Source organism: Meles meles, chromosome 16, assembly GCF_922984935.1.
Source record: "Meles meles chromosome 16, mMelMel3.1 paternal haplotype, whole genome shotgun sequence".
NCBI classification, from domain to species: Eukaryota; Metazoa; Chordata; class Mammalia; order Carnivora; family Mustelidae; genus Meles; species Meles meles.
This window is the reverse complement of record NC_060081.1, coordinates 65,495,555-65,521,100: the sequence shown is the minus strand read 5'-3', so window position 1 is coordinate 65,521,100 and position 25,546 is coordinate 65,495,555. Positions and strand designations below refer to the sequence as shown.

Sequence of the window (25,546 nt, the reverse complement as noted above, 5' to 3'; positions counted from 1 at the left end):
CATGCTCTGCGAAATGGCTTTGCCGAGAAGGAAACACAGCGGTAGAAATGGCATTCGTCCAAGTTATCAAAGAAAGGAGGTAATTGCAAAAGGAACTCGGAGACAAGCAGCTGACAACCTCACTCCCTCTCCTGCTTTGTATCTTCTCTTTACATGGATTCAAACTATCACCGCTGTGTTCTTCCTTTAAAAAGGAGAATATGATAACATCGCTCTCTGGTTTAATTCCAGAGTCGGCTTCCCACCGCTTTGTCATAGAGCCTGAACCCTTTATCATGCCTTTCAAGGCCCTTTACTTATCTGACCCCAACTCACCGCCCCCCTCCCCAGCTCATCTCCCCCAGCAGAACACCACCGCACAGAATTTCTCAATGTGCTTCAAACCCTCCAGGCTTTTGTGACTCAGGATCTTTCCACAGGCTGTTCCTTCTGTCTGGAACCCTTTGCCCCAATCTGCTCAGAAGCTTCTTTTTTCCCATTTCAGGTCATAAGCAGTAATGCACAAATCTGGGCTCTTAAACCATTGTATCTCCTAAAACTCCCCTCACAGAAGGAGCTAGCAAAACAGGGCTCTCGGGGGGTGGGGTGGGGGGGTGGGGTGAGGGTTAGGATTTGGTGGGAACTTTTCCCAGAGAGGCCGCCATGATTTTGGACAGGAGCCCCCTGGTGTGTGCCTGTTCCAGGCAGGCAGCTGGATGGTCTGGTGGACGAAATGGAGCAAAAAGCAAATCTACATAATGGAGCCATTGATCACTGTCACAACGTGCAACCAACTGTGGCCTGGAGAGGATGCATTTTTCGGGAGAAGTTTTCCGGGGGAAAGGGTATTTGTTGATGGGAGGCTCTTAGGAGTATGGTGAGGTCTCCTCAGTGTAAGGGAGATTCTTTCCTGATGACATTTCAGAGACCGTTTTGCAGTGGACCAACTTAAAAATGTCTCTGCTCCTGCTCTTGGACCTTGGGACTGCTGTGTCTCCCCTGCAGGGTGAGAGCATTTCCATCTTCTGTCTGGCGATCTCATGGCTCTTCAGCTCTGTTCATGACAGCTTTCTAGCATAATTGGGGATGCGGTTTTCCCCCATCCATTGTGATCGTTTGCCCTTGGCAAAATTCAGTCTTTGGGTTCTGGAAGTATTTTCATTTGTATAGCTTTCACATTTTTTTTTTCCTCCAAAGAGTGATACAATCTTTACACCCTCCCATGCTGCTTTATTTATGGCAGCTGTTGTTTGTTCGTTTGTTTAATTCTAAGTGCCTGCCTTTTGATAGCAAAGCTGAACCATTGAGGTCTGACCAAGCATCTCCTTCCACGCGTCTGACTTTCAGGGGACTGCCCTGAGCCTTTCTGTGCTAAATGTGAAGTTGACTCTCTCTAAACCCTCAACCTGACTTTCTTTATAGCACCTGTCACTCATTTGTTTTTAAAAAATGGTTTTATGTATCTTTTTACTTGGTTATCGCCTGTCTCCCCCACTAGAAGTAGCCTCCATGTGGACAGGGGCTTGTCTCACTCTCAGTGTACCCCCTGGCCCATGGCAGGTACTCAGGAGATGAATGTGGATGTAACACATTTTTCTGTGTGATGATATTTCTCTCCCATTAAGAGAGCCTCCCTTGTTTCCTAGATTATACATACTTTGCCTTTTCTTCGTATGATGTTGAATTTTGTCAAATACATTTCGACATCTTTTGGGATGAACTCTGACCCATGGATAGGGTTCCTTACATTAGGAGAATCTTAATTGTAATAATCCTTCAACTTCTGGAATAGATTCTTATTGGCAGTAGTATATTGTTATTTAAAAAAATTGGGGCGCCTGGGTGGCTCAGTGGGTTAAGCCACTACCTTCGGCTCAGGTCATGATCTCAGGGTCCTGGGATCCAGCCCTGCATTGGGCTCTCTGCTCAGCAGGGAGCCTGCTTCCCCCTCTGCCTCTGCCTGCCTCTCGGCCTACTTGTGATCTCTCTCTCTCTGTCAAATAAGTACATAAAATCTTTTTAAAAAAATTGATATGCTGGTCTATAGTTTTGGTTTGGTTTGGTATTGGTTATTTGGTTACGGTTCTGCTCTCTGTGTCAGGCTCTGGTATTACCAACTTCTTATGTGAGGCTTCTAGCCATGAGATTAGTCCCAGAAAGAGATCTCCCATCAATGCAATGCATGAAAGTGCTCATTTACTCCCACTCTAAGAAAGCTCTGTGTTAATCATTTTTAAATTCTCTTTACTACTTAGAAAAGCAAACCTAGATATCTAATTTAAATTTACATGTACTTGGTTTCAAGTGAGATTGAGTCTTTTTTCTCCACACTGACAAATAGGTATCTTTGTGAATTTCCCGTTCATGTCGTTTATCATTTTCCCCCATTCAAATGTTCCTCTTTTTCATTGACTTGCAAGAACTTTTTCTGTATTGAGGACATTGATGGTCATATCTGTTTTTAGATTTCCTATTTCATTGTTTTCCATTTTGTTGTTTTCTTTCTAGTACCATGGATGGTGGATTTTGACATTTTGAGAACTTGACTTTAAACTCTATCACTGTTTTTAAGGTATACTTTCTTCATATACTTGCATGTTTAAAATGTCAAGGCCAGAGATGGAACAACTAGCCACCTTGATTTCTCTTACTTTACATTTCATTTATTTTACAGTTGATGGCTTAATTGAGGGAGGTTTCTCCTTGCTTACACCTGATGTTCTCCTTGAACCTTAGAACATAGGGGACCTAGCCTTGGTAAGGTTTCTGAGAAAAAACGAGCTGGAGCTAATTGAGACCCAGGGGCAGGGCTGCTGGAGGGAAGCTGCAGGATTTGGTGGGGCATTACAAAAGTTGAATCCACTGGCCTTGGAGTCACCCCATTCTTATGTAGATGTCAGGGACACACAAGGCAAGGGAGGTTCCCAGGGCACTGAGTTGGATTCAGGAGGCTCTCCCTCTTGGGTGTGAAGACTTATAAGAACCTTCAGTGCTGCTCTCTGTGCTGTTACTTGGCCCCCTTCCACACCCCCATGCCTCTGAGGGGAGAGCAGTGGCCCAGATTGGGCCATTCATGCCTCCCCACCCCTCTGGAACCTGGATCTCCCTGAGTCCTGCATGACACAGGCTGTGAAGTGGTCTCCCTACCATGCTTGGCCCGAAGCTTCTGCCATCAGCACAAAAGGTAGGGCTCTGTGGTGTAATGAGCACAGAACCTGCAATCAGATGGTGGGCACAGGAGCCCTGATCTCTCACTAAGTGGCTGTGGCCCCTCCCCGGCTTTCTTCTCCCCACCCTCTGTCACAGGGTGTCACACGTCTTCTGCCGGCCACCCAGAGCTGCGCTCAGAGTCAGATTGAGTCTGTACATTGCAAATGGCAAAGCTCTACACATATGTCCATGATTCCCATTATTGCTACTGCAAATTAATATTGGCATCAACCGGTTCATTTAACGTCGGAGGCCACCTGCCGCTGTAGCCAGGACCACATCCAGGCTGTTAGAAGCGTCGACACAGCAGAAAGGTCATTTGGGGATGTGACAATCAAAAAGGAGTGAGCTCTGTTCCCTCTGAGAGTTCCTGTCGACGGCAGAATCCTGTCAGTTTACAAATGAAAATCTAAATATTTAGAAACCCTAAGCCCCTGCCTGAAAATAAGGATTGAAAATGAATATTTATGAACTGATAGTTCCGTCACTCTGTCCTCAAGTGCTTCCTCTGGCAACACGTAGGAGCCTGTTGTCTCCCGCTCTCTGGATGGCAGTCAGAGCCCAGCTGGGCCGCGTCCCACCACGTGTACAACTTAGATGAAGTCACTCACCCTGTCTGGGCCTGTCTCCTCAGCAGGAAATTATAAGAGTATTCCTTAACTCATAGTGTTACTCAGCAAATTAAATAATACAGTGGATCCTGGGGACCTAGCAAAGCACCAGGTACACAGTAAGTGCTCAGAAACCGCGAGCGGCCTCCATGTTCCCTACCTTGGCTGGGGTCTCTGCCTTTTTTTGGGTGGGGGGTAAGAATGTGAAAGAAGTGTCAGTGTCTGTGTTTCCTTTTTTTTTTTTAAGATTTTTTTTTATTTGTTTATTCGACAGACAGAGATCACAAGTAGGCAGAGAGGCAGACAGAGAGAGAGGAGGAAGCAGGCTACCTGCGGAGCAGAGAGCCCGATGTCAGGCTCGATCCCAGGACCCTGGGACCATGACCTGAGCCGAAGACAGAGGCTTAACCCACTGAGCCACCCAGGCGCCCCACTTTTTTTTTTTAATTGTGGTAAAATACATGACATAAAATTTACCATCTTACCGTTTTTAAACATACAGTTCAGAGGTTAAATACACTCGTGATGTTTACCACCATCCATCTCCAGAACTCGTTTCATCCTGTAAAACGGAGACTCTGTACCGTTAAATGGTAACCACTGACTCACCCCTGCCGCCATCACTCTACTTTCTGTCTCTGGGACTTGGTCTACTCTAGGAACCTCTTAGAAGTGGAGTCCTACTGATCTGCCTGTGTGGGACTGGCTTATTTCATTCAGCGTCATGTCCTCGAAGTTCATCCCCTTTGGAGCCTGGGTCAAGTTTCTTTCCTTTCTGAGGCCAGGTGACCTTCCATGGTATGTGTCCGGCACATTTTTTTCATTTGTTCCTCTGTCAGTGGACACTTAAGTTGCTTCCACGTCATTCTCAATGTTTTTAATACTCTATTTCCATGTCCTCTAAATAGAATTAAGAACCCTTTATCAGAACTGAGCAGACCCTGTCTTCTTTTCACCCGAATTCCAGAATTCCTAATTCCTTTCCATTCAGAATTCCTGTTTCCTGGCCAAGCTCTCTTGCTAACCTGTCTGTAATTGTCCTTCCTCAATTGGGAACATAGCCAAGGTCTAAAGGGGCTTTTCATCCTTATTGGTTGGGCTCCCTGCTTCTTCATTACACCCTGGATTCTTAGGGAAGCAAAGGACCTTTGGAACCTCCTCATGCAGGGTCTCTCAGCCATATTCTCTTCCCCAACAGCCTGGAGACAAACTGTATTGAAATCCCAGTAGGAGGAGAGACTTGCTAAAAATGTTGGTAGCCTGGCCACATTCTAGATTAGCTCACTTGGAGCCTCAGCCTGGGACTATCCTCCATCTGATCCTTCTAAGGCAATCCCAGTCTTGTCCCCAAGTTCACACAGGCAGGGGTAGGAGAGCTCAAACCCAACAGCTCACCTGGACACAACTGTCTGTTTCTCCCTCAGTGAAAGAACCGATTCTGGAACATACTACTCAGTGTGATGGAAGCTCCTTACTCTCTTTCCCTTGAACTGGGGACTGGGCTGGAATTTCAGACACTGGGCTTGATAGATTTGGACTAGAGGACAGCCCTTCGTATTGAAACTGAGGCTGATTCATTCATTCCACAAATATTCACTGAGGGTTCGCTCTGTGCCCTGGCTGCTGGGTGACTGCAGGGAATGTCCCAGAGGTGGTCCCTGTTCTCCTGTCACATAGTCTGGTCAGAGTGGCAGATATTATTCAGAGAGGCAAATAAATAAATGTTAAATTGTGTACATGAGACGGGCAGTGAGGCTCATCTTCCAGGATCGCTGTAGGGGAGGATTTGAAAGGGAATATCAGTTGCCTTTTTTTTTTTCATGTAACTTCTGAAGTAGTATCTTGGCGATAGATGGAAAACAGTAGAGACTAGAGTAGAAAAACCACATGAGCCATAAGACCGAGCCTTCGGTGCTTAGACCCTGAGTCACAAAGAAACTGTTGGCAAGCGGTGGGGTCTTTTTGATATTCTTGTGCCTTCACCCACTGATGATGCAGATCCCCCTCCCCAAACACCCCCATCAACCCATCCCTGTCTCCAGCCCGACCCCCTGCCCCGCTGCACTGCTATTTTGTGCCACTCTAGGAGCAGCATCCACATGGATACAATGTGAGCAGTGTTTCCTGGAGTTGTGCCCAGTGGTCCTGGCCCTTTCAGAGACAGTCATGGCACGCCGGACTCGGGCAGGGAGGGTTTGCCTGAGAGAATGATGGTGGAATGGAGAACCGAAGGAAGAGAAGGTATTGACCAAACAAAGAGGGGATGAAGAGTGTGCTGTGCGGCGGGAACAGCCTAGCCACACACCTCTGTGGTCAGGACTGTAGGACCAACACCAGGTGTGGGGGAGAGGCTAGCACATCCATACAGGGAGGTGTATGTGGTCACTGAGATGGCACAGACATGACAGGGAGGGCCAGATCATGTAGGATCTGTGGGCCACAGTGCAGATGGTTGGTTTTTAAATTTTTTTAAAAGATTTTAATTTATTTGACAGAGAGATCACAAGTAGGCAGAGAGGCAGGCGGCGGGGGGCGGCAGTCGGGGGGGGGAAGTAGGCTCCCCGCTGAGCAGAGAGCCCGATGCGGGGCTCAATTCCAGGACCCTGGGATCATGACCTAGGCCAAAGGCAGAGGCTTAACCCACTGAGCCACCCAGGTGCCCCATCAGATGGTTGTTTTATCTTAAGAGTAGTGGAGAACCATGGAAGGACTTCTGTGTTTCGCAGGAATAATGGTAGATGCACTTGCTGAGCGCTTACTGTTTCCCGGGAGTTGTTCTGTGGGCTTTTCCAGTATTATACCCAACATTTCCTCATTCTCTCTCGTGAAACAGGGACTTCATTCCTTCCATTTAACAAGTGTGGAAACGGAGGTACTACAAAGCTAAGCAACTTGTCCAAAGAGTCACAAATAGTGGTAGAGCCCACGTTCTTAACCCGTGCAGGCAGCTTTCTCCTGGTTCTGAGGAGTGACTAGGGACTGGTATTATTTTGGGGGTATAGCAGGAGAACGCCAGTCTGTCTCCTGAGGGAATGTCCATCCCTCTGCCAGGGACATGGCCAGGTGGGGTGGGGTGGTGTGCCTGTGTGTACGTGTGGCCCAAGGAGAGGACTTGACACCCAGTACAGGTGCCAGACCCCATCACTGGCCCTTATCTGGAGCCGGTACTGAGGACTCTGACAAGGGAGAAAAGCCCTTATCAGCCCACACAGCTGCTTCCTGGGCTGGTTCCCCAGGGAGCTACATGGCAGGAAAATGAAGGCATCTACATTCAGTTCTGTTGGCTACATAAACTGGGCAGCCTTGGGGAGCACCAGGTGCCCACCTGAATTAATGCAGTTTGGAGTCTGTGCTTGGGTGACTCCATGGCTCATTATGACCAGGTGCAGGACTTGGGATGAGAAAGGAAGAACCATGGACCCAGAGGCAGGACATGGAGGTGGCTATGGAGCTAGAGGAGGCCATAAGTTGTGGCTGTCTGCTGAAGAAAGAGCAAGGAATGGATTGAAGATCCAAATGAGGTGTTGGTAGAGATGATACTTTTTAAGAAACAAGGGTTCCTCGACATAGCTCCAATTGGCTTTATGGACAGTCCTGGGCAGTGGATGAAAAATGATTTGGTGTCATAGACATGTAATCGGAAAGTCAAATACCCAGGTCTCTTTTTCTTTCTCTCCTCCATTGTCCCTGCTTCCGTTGGTCTGTCTGCCCATCTTTCTTTCTGCACACTGACTTTACTCTTGACTTGGTGGTCGATTTCCATGCCACCTGCTTCAGAGAGTCTTCAGCCTGCTGTGGGATAACTCCGGTCCCTGCTACCATGGCACCTTTGAGCTCCAACCCACCCTTTTGACTTAGCACATTCTCTGTCCTGTGAGCAACTGAAGGCAAGTTGGCAGATGTGTCTGTGACACCATGGACTCCATTGACTCAGAAATGGCAACTTAGACACACAGATTCAGGCTGGAAAGGATGGACAGGGGGTACCATTAAACCTCTCCAGGGGGACCCAGATTTGGAGAGATAGCACACCCCTCCTCCAAATGCCCAGTTTGTTGTTGGAATATTCTCCTGGCTCCTGAATTCCCCCTTTGGAGGTAAAATCTGGGCCCCGGGATTGTTTGTCATTGAAGAAAAGAGCCAGACCCGGAGAGGCGGTAACTGATGGAGGACTCCCTCCAAACCTATGGCAGGTTAGGCAGCCCAGGGTGGTGGGTGGTGTGGCCATCCAAGGCTGACAGTGAACCCAGTAACATAGAGGTAAGACAAGAAACCAGTCCAGACAGGTCTCCACGGGAGTGTTTCTATACTTATATTCAGAGCACTTCAAAGAGCATTTGAATTGCTGTTACTTTAGCAAACGTCTTTCATGCAAATTTTGATATTTTTCAATGAAAAAGCTTTCATCTGAATCAGTGGAATGATTCTTTCCACCTCCCACCTGAAACACCCAGTACTTTCCAGTTGCATACCTTGTACTTGCTGAGGAGAGAGGCTCCGGGTTGCCTTCTTCACATTTGAGAGATCTGTGAGCCTTGCATCTTGATGAGAGCCTGGAATTGCAGGAATGGACCTCAGAAAGAGATGATGTACTTTAACTATTAGCCTAGCAGCATACCAGAAGCTCTGCTGGGCCCACAGCACTAATTCCTCCACTTAGAGAGCAAAGAGTTTCAAGGTTTCAGGCTTCATGGGAGGCTATCACTAAAGGCCCCACCTGTCAAAGCTCTGCACACCCACTGCACAGAGAGTTGCTTATGATGGCCTTTGACCTCCTCAAATCAGCTGTGCCCTCTGAGGTCCAGTTGGGGAAGGCCACGCTGGGCTGGCAGCAGCCGTCTTCCTAGACACCTCCTCATCATCCTGATTTGTGTTCATTTTTCCTGCCTGAGGCCAACTCCATGCTCTGTGTTTACCCCTGACTCACCCAGAAGTGGCCCTGGAAGGAAACTGGGTGGGCAGACGACAGGGATACAGGGTCCGAAGGCTGGGCACTGCAGTACCCTATAGATTCAGAGGGCATGGAGGTGGGCCTCAGTTACACCAGCCTACCCTCCGCCTATCCAGGGTCCAGAGCCTTGTTGGAGTCCCAGGAGCTCATGGGCCCTACCTCCCTGGCCTGAGTTGGAGCGGCCATTAATCACCTTTTAGGACAAAGAGTTCAGTCCATCCAACCAGTCCTAACCTCTAGATCTGTCTCCAGGGCTGCTTCTCAGTCCAATGAAGCTCATAACTTGCAGGGAGCCCTGTTCCAGCCAGACCAGAAGCCTGAATCTTATAGGGACCCCATTCGCCCCCTCTCAACCCATCTCCTATCTGCCCTCCTTTGCTCACTGGCCCCCTGCCACACTGGCCTCCTGGCCATTCATCAAATCAGCCAGACGTGAGCCCAGCTCAGGGCCTGTCCTTCAGCTCTTCTCTTTAATATCCACTTTGCTGACTCACCTCCGTGCAGTCCTCGCTCAAATCTCACCTTGTCAATGAGGCCCACCCTGCCCGGGTCTCCCCCAGCATTCCTGTACCTCTTCCTCTACTCTCTTGTGTCCTTTCTCTTTTCTCTCTTTTCTATGGCACCTGTCATCTGCTCACATACTAAGTAACTGTAGGTTACATTTTGTATCATTTTCTCCCTCCTCTCACTTGCCTGGAAGGTGGAATGAACCTCCAGGAGGGTAGAGGTTTTTACCAATTTGTTTACTGATGTCTCTGGAGTGCCTGAAATGGTGGCTAATTTATATTAGTTCAATAAATTATTGTTGATTCAGATTGAATGAATCTATAGGTTCCCCAGAATAGCCTCAAAGACCCTCTCATGTTGCAAATTGAGGTCTGACGGACCTACTAGCTATCCTACTAAGGTCTAGGCATTTCCAGGGATTCTTATCCACGTGGACATGCTTAGGCTCCACAGTAAGTCCTTTTTCTTGATGATGAAACTGAGTCTTCTCAAAGGTTCCCCAACTGCTGAGCGTCGTGGCCAAGAGTCAACCCCAGGACCCATGATCACATGCATACCTGTTAACTTAAGTCTTTCAGAATTCAGAGTTTGGCCGTGTGTCTTCTCTGAGTCTTTAAAAGATTCAAAGCTGATGAGATTCAATATCTTTCCATTCCGAACCCCCTCCCAAATAAAAGGTAGGGGAGGGTTTATAGGGTTTATACCTAAAAAGAAACACAAGAATCCGAGAAGTACACTTTACTATGAAGCCAAAACAAAACAAAACAAAAAACAAAAAAAAGAAAGAAAAGAAAAGACAAAATCCCAAAGCCAATTTCCTTTCCAGTCTGAAGCTTGGCTGCTTGGCTTCTCCCTACAATGGGTGCCTAATGAGGCATGGCGCTAGAGGACCAGGCAATCAGTGTTCACTTCCTGGGTTTGACTCTGCCATCCCCAGCTTCCCCAGCTCAGGACACCGAGTCGTAGCCTTTGCAGCAAGCCCACTCACACACGCCATGTAGAGTTAATGGACTTGTAGGAAAAGCCGTGCCTGGAAGCCAGCCAGCCTTGTCTGACCCCAGCACCCATGTTCTCACAGCGTTGCCCACAGGCAGGACCACAGAGTGAGTAAGAGGAACTGAGGTCCCTATCTCCAGAGGCATTCTGGATGATTCCCCACTTACCCCGGCATTGCCTCTAAGGACACCTCACTCAGGTGGGACAGGAGGAGGAACTAGGTAGAGATGGCTGGGTTTTCAATGACAAGTTACAACTCCTTGGGCACTACAGGTGCAGGGATGGGTCTCACTGGCCTCTACAAAGGATTTGGATGGGAAGGCAAGAAGGTGCTAGAATCAACCAGGAGCTGAGGCATCAAATCTACATCTTCACAGAGGGCATGCGCTTTTTAAAAGGAGAGAAACCGTGTTAGCCCACAGTTAGCAACCTCTCAGTTCTAGGAGACTATGGGAGGAGAAGGTATTAGAACACAAAGCATGTGTCTCTGTGTAGATAATAAACCTTGGCATCACCCCTCTGCTGGAGGGCACCAGGGGAGGAAGAAAAGCCTGGTCCTGGTGTGTCAGGAGACCAGGGCTTCCCCTCAGGGGTGCCTCCTGGCCATTTGGCATCAACTCAGTGTCCAGCAGGGGAGAGTGGGCATCAAAGCAGCGATCTACAAGGTCTTGGTGTCCTCAGCCAAGCTGCGGCCAGGCTGAGGGACGGCACCCTGGGTCTCTCCCTGTGACAGCGGAGTGAGGACGTGGGCAGATAGCACAAACCCTGGGAACAGCCTGCTGGTCCAGGAGGGGTCCTAACTCCCGGCAGCACCAGCTGTGTGGGAGGGAACAGTGTGCTGGAAGCACCAGTCGCACACGGTTATTAGCATCCATACCACGCTTGGCTCTACTGGAAGCTTTTCACAGAACCCTGTTGTCCATTCATGAGTCCTCGCTTTACAGATAAGAACCAAAAAGGCTGTTCCTGCCTGTTCTAGACCAGACATTCTCAACACAGTGTTATCCCCCACAAGAGATGAAAATCGGTTCTTGCAGGAAGGAGTGTGCTCCAACGATCTCCCTCATCTGTGTGAGTGTATAGAAACAGCTGCACAAATATGTGTAGAGTCCGTACGGCACAGCTGTATGGCATATCTGTACAATTAAAATTCCATGCCGGAGACTGAGGGGAAAAAATGACTAAGAAGGGTTCTACGAGGTGATGATGACAAAGAAAAAAGAATTGAGAAACCCTGGTCTAGACCCGCGCTGACGAGCCACTCATGACCTGCGGCTCTGTGTAGGAAATATAAGAGTCACACCCGCTTTCCAACACTCGGGAGGAAAAATGGGATGTGAAGTATCCCGCTCATCATTTAGCAAGGATCATATGCCGAAACAATAACATTGTGGATATCTTGGGTTATTATTAAAATTAATTTCACCAGTTTCTTTTATTTTTTTGTTTAATGTGGCTCCTAGAAAAGATACAGTCACAGACGTGGCTCCCATTCTGTTTCTGGCGGGCAGTGCGCTGGAGACAACTGTGTGCCCAGAGGAAGTGCCAGGATTTGTACCTGAGTCTTCGGACTCCCTTCCAGGCTGTCTTGTTATGCCACAGCTGTCTCCTCAGAGAAGATCCACTTACTGGGTGACCTTAGCCCCTTCACCTCTCTGAGCCTTCCTTTCTCCCGAGTGCTTTGTAAATGAAAAAGTTCCCTCCAGCTGTGAGGCTCCATTCTGGACCCTGCTGAGGGCCTGGGGTCACTGCAGGTAGGAGGGTGTGGGCTCCCTGATGACCTGGTTCAGCAGAGATGACAGTTCCCTGAATAGCGTAGCTACCTGCTGTGTGTCTGCTTCGGGCAGGGGGGGAATACCACACGGACAAGATTAGAGAAGGAGAGAGTGCCTAACCGGAGACCAGCAAAAGAAAGTGGTAGAAAAAAATGACCTTTTTAACCAAGAAGAGAGGAAAACAAAAGCTTTCATCTCTTGTGAGGAAAAGGCGACAGAACCACACACACACACACACACACACACACACACACACACACACACACACACAAAAATGCTTTCACAAATCCTTTCCCTGCTCATAGGGGCTCATAAAACATTTTACATATGTACCCTGCTGGATTGAATTGATGTTCAAATCTCTCATATGCCCACCCTTTTCTTCCTTTCCTAATACCTAATTTGCGGGGGTGGGGGTGGTGGAATAAAATCGATTCTATTTTAGTTTCATGAGGAAAATGTTGAATGAGAAAAATGCAGTGGAGTGAAGCTTGAGCCTCAGCCCCCTGCTGCCCCAGAATATGTTATTATGTGATTAGTAAAGTTCTCCTCAGAAAGACTTCTGGAATCTACCCCCTGCCTCAGCCTTCTGAAGAGGAGGCAGGAAGCTCCAGATCAGAAGGAGACACCCTCTGGGGTGCTCAGGAAGTGCAGTCTGGGGCAAGCCCCCCATCTTCCCCGTTGTCCAAATTCACTTCCACCCCAGTCCACCTCAACCTTGGCTTCCATATCCCCCCAAATCTCTAACTGGGAGCTTTCCCTGCACCTCCAAATGCCAGGAACTTTCTCTCATGCCAGCTAATCCTTCAGCAGACAGGTTTCCACAGCAGTTCCAGTGTCCTAGCTCCTGGAAACAAAACTGGCCCCTCTTCAGCAGGACAGCAGAGCCCTGAGGTTAAGGAGGTAGAGCCTAGATTCCCACTGCCTGGGGAAGCAAGCCTGCTCTGACTCTCACTAGCTTTGAGAAGCCTAGAAAGCTACTTAGTCTCCTTAAGCCTCAGTTTCCTTGTCTGTAAAATGGGAATAATAATAGCACTAGTCTCCTACATGCGTGGTGATTAAATGAGTAATGTGTGGAAAGTGCTTGGCATGGCCCCTGGAAAACATTGAGTGGCAATAAATATTAACTCATCTCGTTGTTGTTATTAATGTTGCAATAAGTTTCTACAAGGAGGTGGGAAGAGGAGGGTTGAGCCTTCGGCTTCTGACCTGCAGTTCCATGATTCCAGATGAGCCCATCAATGTGATTTAGGCATTTTGGGCAAAAATACCACACAAGGGATATGCCTTCCTCAGGGCATCTTACCAGGAGGCTCCTGACGTCCATATGTCTCATTACTGGAGTTGCTAACTTTGATCACTTGGTCAGGAAGGTAGCAGGCACTTACTGAGCATCTACTGTATTTCCTTTCTGGGACACAGAAGTGAAGAAAACGTTACCCATGCTCCCAAGAAACTGTCAAGTCTGATGGACAAATGGTGTCCTCGTTGCTATTGCTATGGAAGAAACCAGGCTAGAACCTAGCGGCGGAGAGCCACCACTTTACTGCACTCCCAGATTCTGGGCTCAGGAATTCGGAAGGGCATGGCAGAGATGGCGTGTGTCAGCCCTACGTTGTCTGATGACTCAACCAGGAAGACTCAAATGACTAGGCGTGACCAGGCAGGGAAGTGGGACCGTCTGGAGGCTTGCTCACTTACCAGACTGGTGCCCAGATCGCTAAGGCTCCCAGCCTGGATTCAACGGGAGCTTTCACCCAGAGGATATCTACACGGCCTCTTCATGGGCTCCAAGCTTCCTCCCAGCATGGCAACATCTGGTGCAGCGACTTCCCACGTTGTAGACTCGAGTGTCCCCCTGTGGACAGGTCAGAAGCTGCATTACCCTTGTGACCCAGTCTCAGAAGTCACACTGCACCATTTCCTCCATGTCCTATTTGTCAAAGCCATCACAAGTCCTTCTAGACTCATGGAGGGGGACAAGAGCTCTGCCTCCTGAGGGGATGAGTGTCAAAGGATCACGGCCATTTGCAAAAACCACCAAAAAATGGAAATACCCTGAAGGGTCTTTCTACTTACACAGGTTTGGAAACTCAGCCTCAAGAGGACAAGAGCTTCACCAACGTGGGCCTCATTAATTATTAAATACACGATTTAATTTAGTGTCAGCTGCGTAGCAGACAAGTGTGGCCCCAGCTGCCAGGGATGCCTGCCAAGTCCCTCCATGGGGTGGCAGGCCCAGGTGCACCCACGGCAAAGCCTTGTGGTCTGACCACTGCAGGTAGCCACCACTGCCATGCCCCACCTCTGACACCTGGCCACCCATGGACATGTGCAGAGGGTCAAGGATGCGCTGTAGGACAGGGCGGAAAATGCTGGACTTTGGCATCAGAATGACTTCAGTGTAAAGCAGCTGTACCACATTCTGAGTCTGTTACCTTTTCATCCTTAATCCTCATTTATTCAGTAAACCTCTTTGACTCCTGCTCTGCGCCAAGCTGGGTGCTGGCAATTACAGCAGTAAACAAATAGAGTCCGGGCCTTGCCCTCCGCGAAGGATTTCCCCAGGCTGTCTCTGCCAGAAAGCCCATGGGCTGCGCTGCAAGGTTCCAGGGAGCAGAGTCAAGGGATCATCCGACCGCTCTCACGTCTCCGTGCCCAAAGCCAACTGGAGAGGAATCGGTCACGCAGTTTAGCAACTTAGCCAGGTTAAACTCAGCAGAACCAGAATCAGCTGAGTGTGAAGTTGAAAGGCAAACCGCTTACATCTAGAAGCCCAGGAAATATTGCAACGCAGACTAAAAGCAATTGGGAATATCACTAGACAGACTCATTAAGCAAGAAGGTTTCTGTGAAAATAACAAAATCAGAGCACCCAGGGCACCTCAGCATGAGACTAAAAGCTGAAAGGAGGATCAAGCTTCATATTATTAAGCTGCGTTATGACAGTTTAGGAAGAAAGAATCTAGAGCCATCCGAGTTGGTGGCGGCTATGTTATGGGGCTCCGACTGGCTGCATCTTTGAAATTCAGAGCAGTTTGACAGAGTGGAAGTATCAGAATATCCCTCCCATGTGGGAGAGCTGGAGGAGGGGAGAGGAGGACACTGAGAGATGGCCAGGGGTGAGGATTGGAGGAGCTGTGCTGCTTTGGGGGTGCGGTGGTGGGGAGGGGACACGTATCGACAGGAACACACTCACCTGAAGTCTGTCCGGGACCTGAAGGCCGAGGCGGTGATTTAGGGAAGGGAGGGAGGTGCACATAAGTTCTCAGTAAATGTTCTTGTTATCACAGCCTACGGGCCGGCTTTGCAGCTTGGGTTGCTGGGTGGCAAATATGCATGACCTGAGCCAGCTGGATTCTGAACTGGGTTCCTCCTCGTGTTTGATTCCGGAGCCACCAGGAAACCAGCCAAAGTCAGCGAACAGGTTATTGATTGGAAATCAGTAAAAGCCATGTTGGGCAAACCAGCCAGCTTCCCTTCTGCAGCACATCTTTGATCTGTACCAACGGAGGAAGCGCACACAAGAGTGGGACAAGCTTCCTGTGGGGTGGCGGCCGTGGACCTGACAAGCCCACCCACAGGCCCCTGCAGCCCTCGCTCCCTGTGCTGGCAGCTCTGGAGAAGGAGTGCGGCCCAGGCAAGGCGCTGGCAGGGCAAAGCAAAACAAAACAAAACAAAAAACCAGTCTGGGCCTCTGACCCTGGGAACCAGGGGAGCCTAGCCGGCCTTGGCCAAGAATAGCAGAGCGCTTTGGCAGATGAAGTTACAAAATACATCCTCGGCGCTCAGCTCTGTAAATTGTGGTTCAGGGTTTCAGGGTGGGTTATCCCAAGGCTCAGATCTATGGTCTTCCTTCCTCTCCTCTTCCCCTTCCTGAATGTCAGCAGCCTCAGGAGGCCCAGGCTAGCGGACTCCCACAGATCTTCCTATCAGTGTCCAGCCTTTGAAATCTCAATCTGCCTGCAGGCCTCCTGCCAAGGGTTGGCTCCTTCTTATTTCCACAGGTCTCAGGATCTGATCCCGCACCAGCCAGAACTCACCAGCTCTCTAATTCACTCCCTTCTCCATCCCCTCAGCTTCTAGTCTAAACCAGGCCTTCTGTGTCCCCTGTAATCTGGGTGAGAACCAGCCCCTCCCAGGGGGCCCTGTTCCTCTAGTCAGTTCAGTCCTTCTTCCACTTGCCAGGAAATGTTCCTCTTCAGACACAGCATGCATGAGAATCACCTGGAGAACTTGTGTAAACAGATACCTGGTCCCCAACCCAGACTTTTTGATCAGTCGGTCTGGGATGGCCCATGAACCTGCATCTCTGACAAGCTCCCAGGTGATGCTGATGCTATCTTGGCTCTGGACCACAATTCCAGCAGCTCTGTTCTCAAATTAGGGTATGACCCTATCTTTCTTTTGATAGCCTACCCTCCCCTTTAATGGCTCTCTGTTACCCTCAAGATAAAATCTAAACACCCGATTATTCACGCAAAACCTTCCATGACCATCCTCAAAGGAGGGCTGTCACGTTCTGTTGTATAGTTTGTGCACTGCCCAAAGTCACACCAGTAAGAGGATGAAATCCACAAAACACTGAACTGTATTTGTCAGGACTATGACTGGGCATGCAGAAGGGTCTCTCTTCTTCTTGTCACAGAGGCACCCTTAGCTCACTGATGAGCCAGGGCCTGGGATGGAGGATGCCTACATCTGCCTGGAGAGCTGCCTTTTCCTAGTTTCCACAAAAAGGCTGCATAGGCTAGCAGTCATCCTACCCAGGAACATCTCTGCAGCCTCCACTTCCTCCTTCCCCGCCCCCCAGCCCTCTCTCACCTCCTTCACCTGGTTAACACCTTCACACTCTGGGGGAAAGACTGCCTGACCCCAGAAACTTCTCTGTTATATGCTCCTGAGGACCAGCCTCCCTTCCTTCAGAGCAGTAATCCTTCTGTGCCTTTGCCACTCATTCCTGTGGGCGTGCCTGTCTCCCTGACCCGACTGGATGTTTCTGGAGGCTCCCTGGGGCTTAGCACAGGGCCGAGGCAAGAGCTCCGTGGATATTGTTGATTTTATTCTGCAGCCACAAAGACCACCCAGGTGCCAAACCCAGCACGCCACTTTTTGTTGTTGTTTTGTAAACATTTTATTTTGAAATAATTCTAGATTTACAGAGAAGTTGCAAACATAGTACACAGAGTTCTACAGAGTTCTGTACCCTTCGCACAACTTCCCCAGATGGTGTATTTATCCCAACTGAGAATTCATGCTGGTGCCTTACTGTTGACTAGACCTCAGACTTTGTTCTTGGACTGCCTGAGTTTTTCCGCACGTGTTCTTTTTCTCCCCTGTAGGTTCCCATGTAGCATTTAGATGTCACATCTCCTTCTCCCCTCTGTGACAGTGTCTCAGTCTTTCCTTGTCTTTATGACGTTGACGTTTTTTTAAGATTGCTGACCAGCACTGAGTCTGGTTGGTCTGATGGCTTTTTTTTTTTTTTTAAGATTTTATTTATTTTTTTGTTTGAGGGAGAGAGGGACAGCAAGAGAGAGTAGGAGTGGGGCAGGGAGGAGCAGAGGAAGAGGGAGAAGCAGGCTCCCCGTTGAGCAGGGAGCCTGTTGTAGTGCTCCTGGGCTCATGACCTGAGCCAAAGGCAGACGCTTAGCCAACTGAGCCACCCAGGTGCCCTGATGTTTGCTTGTTTGTTTGTTTGTTTGTTTGTTTAATTGGTGGGTTGAAGTTCCAGGGAAAAAGACCACAGAGGGCAAATACCCTTCTCACCACATCATATGAGGAGCTCTTGAGCTCAATATGGCTGATCATGGCCAGTGTTGACCTTGATCGTTTGGTTAAGGTGGCATCAGACAGGTCTCTCCACTCTAAGCTACTATAATCCCGCTTTCATACTAGGTCTGTGTAAAGTGAGTCACTAGGTCCAGCCCACACTCAGGGAGAAAGGGATCAGGCTCTCCCTTCCTGGGGGGAGGGGATCCAAAGAATCTGTGTTCTGCTAATGAAGCCACAACAGTAGCTCGTAACTCTGGGGGGAGACAAGGTTGTGCAGACATGTCATTCCTCGTCAGTGGGGACCACCAAACCCAGCATTCACCCAAGTCGTACCTGTAGTCTTTCCTGCTGTGCGGCTCCCGCGGTGAGTCCTCTCGTCTCCAGCATGCCCTTTGAGGACACCTTTCCTTGGCACAGGCCACAGTTTGCAATTCTTCTGTTTAACCCCCTTCCTGTAAGGGGCCCAGCTCTACTGCTGTCAATCCTGCCTGCCCCATAGCATCTCCTAGAGAAATTTAAAACTGTATTGATGCCAAAGTCTTTGTGTCTGTAACATTTGATTCAGTTAGTTCGGGTAGGGTGCAGGCATTAAAACTTTTTAAAAGGTCTTCAAGGGCATCCTGTGCTCTGGAGTCCGCACCCAGCCCCATAGTCTGGCAGCTTCCCCGGGAGGCCGTCTGCACTCTCTCCAGCAGAACTGGTCACTCCCAAGTTTGTGTTCCTTGAGGACTTGGTTCCTTGCTGTTTCCATCGGTGTCTCTGTTTGTCCCCAAAGTCAGGAACTGGGTTAGAAACACCAGGAGCAGCAGGACACGTGTCCGTCATAATCATTTTCCTGCTGTCGTTATAGCCCTCCGCTCTCTAGGAAAAACAAGGGCCCCGTGGCCGAGAAGTCACTGCCATGTGCATTTCAGCCAGCTGTTCAAGAAGGAACATGCTCGTGCTTGATTTTTTAATTTTCAGGAAACCAAGAAGACAACACTAACACTTCTGACAAGAGGCAATGACCTTGAATAGGTCTTTCCTTGTGTGTTTACCCTGGAGATCACCAAGATGGCAGAGACTGTGTCTGTAAACAGTTTTACAGTGGGTCCAGAGAAGGGAGAGGATACATCAGCCATTTGTTTTGGGTTTAAAGAAAAAAACTTCACTTTTTTTTTTTTTAAATGAACTGACGATGTTGGTAACCTTATTAGGACTCCTCGAGGTTGAGACCTCCAGAGGATGGGCTGGAAGCCATGTGCAGAAAGTCAGGAATAGGTGGGAGGCCTAACGTAGGATGCTGACTTGCCCCTCCCCCAAGGGGGTTAGGACAAGGACAGCAGAGGTGTAGTGAGAAGGGAGGGTGCTGAGCTATGAAGGAAGCTTCTGGAACATCACGGTATAGGCAGGCAGGCCTCGACACACTTTATTCTATCATTCCTGCCTGCTGATGCCGTTATGGGTTTCCTCCACTTGGAGTCATCTAGTCGGGAGTGAGCTCTTTGAACAGTGCTCCGGTCCTTCTAGGACATCTCCGTGTGCTCTAAGTGACTTGTCCAAGTTCTTGGCACGTCATGACGTGCACATTCGTGCTGAGATGAGACCATGAGGAAGTAGAGGCAACGGAGAATACTTAGAAGTGAGTCCCTTCTATGCTTCCGACACATGGCCCCCTGGCGCGCAAACCTTCTCTTGGCCTCCGTGTCCTTAGCTAAGGAACGGCAATGACTGTAAAGAACCCATACTATTTTGGGGGGCACCTGGGTGGCTCAGTGGGTTAAGTCTCTGCCTTCGGCTCAGGTCAATATCTCAGGGTCCTGGGATCGAGCCCCACATTGGGCTCTCTGCTCCGCAGGGAGCCTGCTTCCCTCTCTCTCTGCCTGCTTCTCTGCCTACTTGTTAATTCTCTCTCTGTCAAATAAATAAATAAAATATTTTAAAAAAAAAGAACCCATACTATTTTGGGGGAGGATGAAATGAGATGGTTTTTATGTGAGGCCCCCTCATAGTGCCTGGCACATGGTAAGTGCCCCCATTTGTGTTTTTGTCATGATTGCATCTTCAGACCGACCCCCTGCTTTTGCTTTGTGGCCTCACCCCTACATCTTCCCTCCCCCTCCATGCAGCATCTCGTTCTCAGGAGCAGAATCTCATCAGCTGCTCTGCCTGCATTTACCCAGTACCCAGCCCAGTGCCTGTACCACAGCACAGCTTAGAGCATGTTTAAGAAACAGACAGGTCCTCCCTGGTGGGGCTCTCCGAGGGAAATCATCTCCTTCTGTTCCACCGCCTGTCTTGCCCCATCCTTTGCAGCCCGGGCTAGAAAGGCTGCTTGTTCTTCACAAGGTGACCCACGGCCAGACCCTTGTTACAAAGGCAGAAGGGGCTCACTCCTGATCAAATAGGCTGCCTTCCGTAGAAAAGAAGCGGGGGTCACTCTGCAACATCAAACAGAAACCAAAATTTAAATGATTATTTAACTCTTGAAGAACCCTAAACTCATAGAAGTGAAGCTAATTGCTCACACCACACAGCTGGTTGGATCATTCATTCAGACATGCGAGAGGAAGCAACGTGGAACAAAATCCAGGTAAGGTCCTTGCCTTTGTGGAGCTTAAAGTCTACTAAGAGGGTCAGCAGACTTTCTCTATGAAGCAACAGAGAGTAAATGTTTTACATGGTATGAGCCGTACTCTCTCTGCCATGACTTAATCCCCTCCCTGGTAGCATGGAAGCAGCCACAGTGATCTGTGACTGAATGGCATGGCTGTGCTCCCGTAAACCTCTATGTACCAGCACGCATGGTGAGACATACTTGGCTTCGACCCTTGGGCTAGTGGAAAAGGGACTCATGAAAGAAACAGTTGCATGGCTTGTAAAGTCAGTGGTTCAAAGGAAAGAGGTGTTCTTCTGGGAACATTAAAAAGGAGGATGGGAGAGTTGGAGAAGGCACTCATGAAAAGTGTCATTTGCAGGGAGAGGGTGCCTATATATATGTGTGTGTGTGTATATACACGTTTACACACACACAAATACATGTATACATATATAAAATATATCTATATATTTAATTTCAGTATAGTTGACATACAATGTTACATGTTGCAGGTGTACAAGACAGTGATTCAGCATTTCTATACATTAGTCACTGTTCATTGTGATAACTGTCCTCTTAATCCCCTTCCCCTCTTTCACCCATCCTCCCACCCACCTCCCCTCTGGTGACCGTTAATTGGTTGAAGTGTCATTTTAAGGGAGATCTAGGGATGAGCAGTCATTAATTAGGTAAAAAGAAGGCATGGGAAGGGAATAAGTGTTCTCAGCAGACAGAATAGTTGGTACAAAGGCCCTGTGGCCAATGGAACCATCGCTCTTTTTAGACACTGGAATAAAGCCTTGGAACATAAGAGGGAGGGCACAGGAGGCCAGCTCATGCAGAGAGCTGTTGAAAAACCACAGGGTAAGAATGTGCTTTAAAGGGGGCGCCTGGGTGGCTCAGTAGGTTAAAGCCTTTGCTTTCAGCTCAGGTCATGATCTCAGGGTCCTGGGATTGAGCCCTGCATCAGGCTCTCTGCTCAGCAGGGAGCCTGCTTCCTCCTCTCTCTCTCTCTGCTGCCTCTCTGCCTACTTGTGATCTCTCTCTCTGTCAAATAAATAAAATCTTAAAAAAAGAAAAAAAAAAGACTGTGCTCTAGATCCCAAGAGCAATGGGAAACCACTGCTTTTTTGATTCTAAGGGGTGACATGACTGGATTCTCCTTATGAAGTCCTTACTCTGGCTTCTGGCTGGGAATCTCCCTGACAGTGATCAAAAGAGACCCGGGTTGACAGGCAGCTTGGCACCCTTTCCCCCACTAACTCTTTATTTTATGTTTCCTATTCTAACAAATCCTACCCTTCCTCTAGTTCCAAAGATTCACATTGCATGATGCATTTTATGGCCACAGCTCCATCCCATTCCAATTTTCTCACCTCCTGGCTTTCCCTCCCCAGCCCAGTCCCCCACTAACTTCGTAAAACTTGCAAGTTAAATTTTTCAAAGACTGTTTCTGACAAAGCAGTGGGAATTAGATTTGGTGAAGCCCTTCATAAAAAATTGAAGACACGCTATATTAACATACATTGATTTATTCATAGTGTTTCATTACAAGTAAGTGAGGATCCTGTAATACCAGGAAAGGTTAGGAGAGCAGGGGAGCACGGTATATTATATTGACAGCTCGGTGGAAATTGAGTCGCTTTTGGATTGAATTTGGAGCGCAGGAAAGGAATTGGCTAGTAAATAAGGCATGAGTTTTACCTCCCGGTGTCTGTATATCAGTGTGGTTGCCACCAGCCCAGGCAGGGGGACAGGGGCAGAATTTCAAAAGGCTGCAGGAGCACCTGGTACACTGGGATCGGCTGCCCCCCAGCAGAGTTCTCTGGATGTCTCTGTTCTTGTGTCCCAGGAAACTGGCATCCAGCTGCACCCTGGGGGCTCAGCTCCCCCATTTGCTCACCATCCCACCCCACCCCCGGTCACACTGGGCTCTCCTCAGTCCTCCCAAGTCTGTTCCCACCCCAGGCCTTCGCCCAGGCAGTTCCCTCTGCCGGGAACCTGGAATGCTCTCGCCCCTGACTGTTACCTCGGATGTCAGCTCACTTCTCCCCTGAGAAACCTCCATGAGCACACTGTCTTAGTTTGGTACCCTGAGACACAGACTGGAATACAAGTAGATGACGGAGAAGCGGGAGTGGGGAAGGGAAAGGAAGGTAGCCAGTGGCAGACGTGTTCCCCAGCCGGCTACCTTTGGAGGCAGTTGGAGCGGACTCCCTCCAGGAAGTCCCCTGGGGTGCTGCTGGGGTGTCACGTTGGAAGAGCCCAGAGAGAAAGTGTGCATCACCTTCAGTCTGGTCGCGGGGATGCTGATTACCCAGAGCTTCCTGCGAACGCTCCCCGCCCTCGGAACAGCCCTCATGCACAGAGAGGCCGATGTTTGCTGTGCCTTTTTCCGAGAAGCATGGAGGAGGCAGAGGTGACCAGAGGGAAAGCTGGGGACAGGTTTGCCAGGGACCTGCGACACAGGGACCCCTGGCCGGCAGCTCTGCTTGCAAACAACCCAAAACCTTCAGCTCTCTGGATTTCTCCTCCACGATTTGCTCTGCCCCAAGCAGGCGGCCTCGCTCCTCAGCAAGTGACATCAGTCGCTGCCCTGCTATTGCTGGACGGAGGACGGAGAAGTTACCTCTGTCTCCAAAATTTCTGGTGCCCTTGCCAGGAACAGCAGACTGCTTATTTTGGTTGGAAAGTTGGTATGTTCCTGTTTCGGTCTGCGTCTGCTCTTCCCATCAAGGCTGAGACATGTTCTTGACAGAAGACAGAGTGATGTATGGTGACCGTGCCATTGCCTTACCTCACTCTGGAGTGGCAGACACCCGGGCACAGGGTCCAGCCTGCACTGATCTGGGCTTTACCCAGCAGAGCACAGTGCAGGTCCCAGAACACAGGCCTGCGTGGGCAGCATTTGGGAAGGAGCAAAGAAGGGGATGAGTAGATAGATGAATGCCTTCTTCACGCAACAACGTGCTATCTCCCAGTCGGGCAGCTCCTTCTAGAATAAGGAGCACAGCGTTCAGATGCGGCAGGCCTGGGTTTACTCACATGTCGGCAGCAGAACACCGCATGACCGTGAGAACGCGTGATCTCTAGTGACGCGTGACAGCCTGCACGGGTTTCACCAACATAATGCGGAGTGAAAGAAGCCAGACACGTGAGAGTGCGCCCTGTACGGTTCCATTTATATAAAGTACAAGATGGGGGAATACTAGTGTGTGCTGTTAGAAGTCTGGATAGAGGTCATCCTGCTGGGGGAGGGGAGCGGCTTCAGAGGGGGGCATGTGGGCTATGTCTTGGCTCCATTGGTGGTCTGTCTCTTGACTGGGTGCTGGGTTATTGGCCTGTGTCCAGTTAGTAGGGAGTCACTGAACTGTAGAGCGTTCTGTGTGCATGTTATACTCTAATAAAACATTTTTAATGGAACAAACTAGATGAAACGAACACACAGTCCTGTGTTTGTCACTTTAACAGCTGTGTGATTTAGGAATGTGGCCCTCAAAATGTTATCTGTGGGGGCTGGTGCTGGGATGTCCCGTGTCTGGTTCCTTTCACAGCAGCGTAGGTGCAGAAATGGAGAGCGAGCACTTAGAAACTCTCATAGGGCCTTGACATTGCTGCAGCACCCAAGGGTGGGGCGAGAGGACACGGCTCCTTGCAGAGTGCAGACCGGTCTGGCCTCTGACCAGACTCACATACATGGTGAGTCCGCCCAGGCGGTGTGGTCTGCAGATTAGTACGGCTCAGCAGGGGATTGAGAAACACAGAACTGGGCCATTGCCGGAGAGAGTTTAGAAAGTGCTGATTTCAGGCAAGTTACTTCCAGTCCAGCCTCAGTGTCTCCAATATTAAATTGAGAATGAGTATCTTGAGCCCCCAAGTTTTGGTGAAAAGCAACAAGATAACACATAAGAAAGCCCCAGAGGGCGCCATGGGGACTAAGGGACACGGGAACTGCCTTTCTAATGAGCCTTCCAAACCATCCTTAGGGGACGCCGCATGGAAGGTCAGCCGCTGGCCCCGCATGGCCAGAGCTTCGGAAATGGGGCTCGTCCAAATGGACAAACTGCATACTAGATTCTTAAGACCTCATACTGAATAACAAAATATAAGAGACTGTTAAATTTTTAGGTTAATGCCTGTTGAAATGATTAACCTTGGCAAATACCGGGTTCAACAAAATATATTATTAAAATCAATTTTACTTTCTTCTTTACTTTCTTCTCTTTTCACATGACCATGAGAAGACTGAAAAGCCGGCGTGTGGCTCACACTCTGTTTCTGTTGGGCCACCGCGCTCCCGTGTATCAACAGTGGAATGTTCAAGGTTGGGTGAATGTGTAAGGTGGACAGTCACAGCAGAACTTGCTGTCAAGTCCACACGCCTCTTTCGCCTCTCCTCTCCCGATGTTCCCCTGGATGAGCTCCATCTAGCTTTCCGAGTGAGGTATTTATTTGTTTGCTTCCTGGCTTCTTGTACAGATCAACTACAAGGCCGTTGGCTCCCTGGACCCAAGTGCCGACCTCTCCAGCCAGCGGGGGAAGGTCTTCAAGCTCCGGAATGAAACCCACCACCTCTTTGTGGGGCTGTACCCGGGCACCACCTACTCCTTCACCATCAAGGCCAGCACAGCCAAGGGCTTCGGGCCCCCTGTCACCACTAGGATTGCCACCAAAATTTCAGGTATCTCTCTTAATAGAAAGGGGAAAGGGAAGAAACGTGTTCTGTGTCCCCCCCCCCACCATTCTTAATTTTCTTGGGAGCATAAAAGGGCAGAGCCAGCTGTCACCTCGTGGTATGGAGCAATTAGGACGATGCAGTCCCTAATGTGTTAGCATTGTAGTCTTGTGAAGTAAACCGGAATCACGAACTTCCTAAAGTGTAAAAAACACACTAATTAGACTAGACCAGCAGGAACCCTAAGTGATTTCACCAAATAATTTACCACACAATTGCATTAAATAGTACATTTTTTTCTCATACAAATTGTTTTGTAAAAATGTGATTTCTTTTTGTCAGTACAGGGCACAGCACAAGTTCTCATGAAATGTGTGAGAATGAATGAAGGAAGGAGGGAAGGAATGACTAGTGTAAAGCCACAGAGGTCTGAGATGTCCCCTGCTGTCCCTGAGATGGCCCCCCTCCACCGCCAGGCAACATCAGTAG

At 49.2% G+C, this 25,546-nt stretch overlaps 1 protein-coding gene across 13 annotated transcripts in view; it reads left to right on the top strand.

Moving 5' to 3' along the window:
- Positions 1-25,546, top strand: part of PTPRT (protein tyrosine phosphatase receptor type T) — a 1,093,025-nt gene that overhangs the window by 750,925 nt on the left and 316,554 nt on the right. For all 13 annotated transcript variants that reach the window (XM_045981319.1, XM_045981314.1, XM_045981318.1 and 10 more), the window contains exon 10: positions 24,862-25,063. In XM_045981319.1, the coding sequence (XP_045837275.1) occupies positions 24,862-25,063 (202 nt within the window). The remainder of the gene's footprint in view (positions 1-24,861; positions 25,064-25,546) is intronic.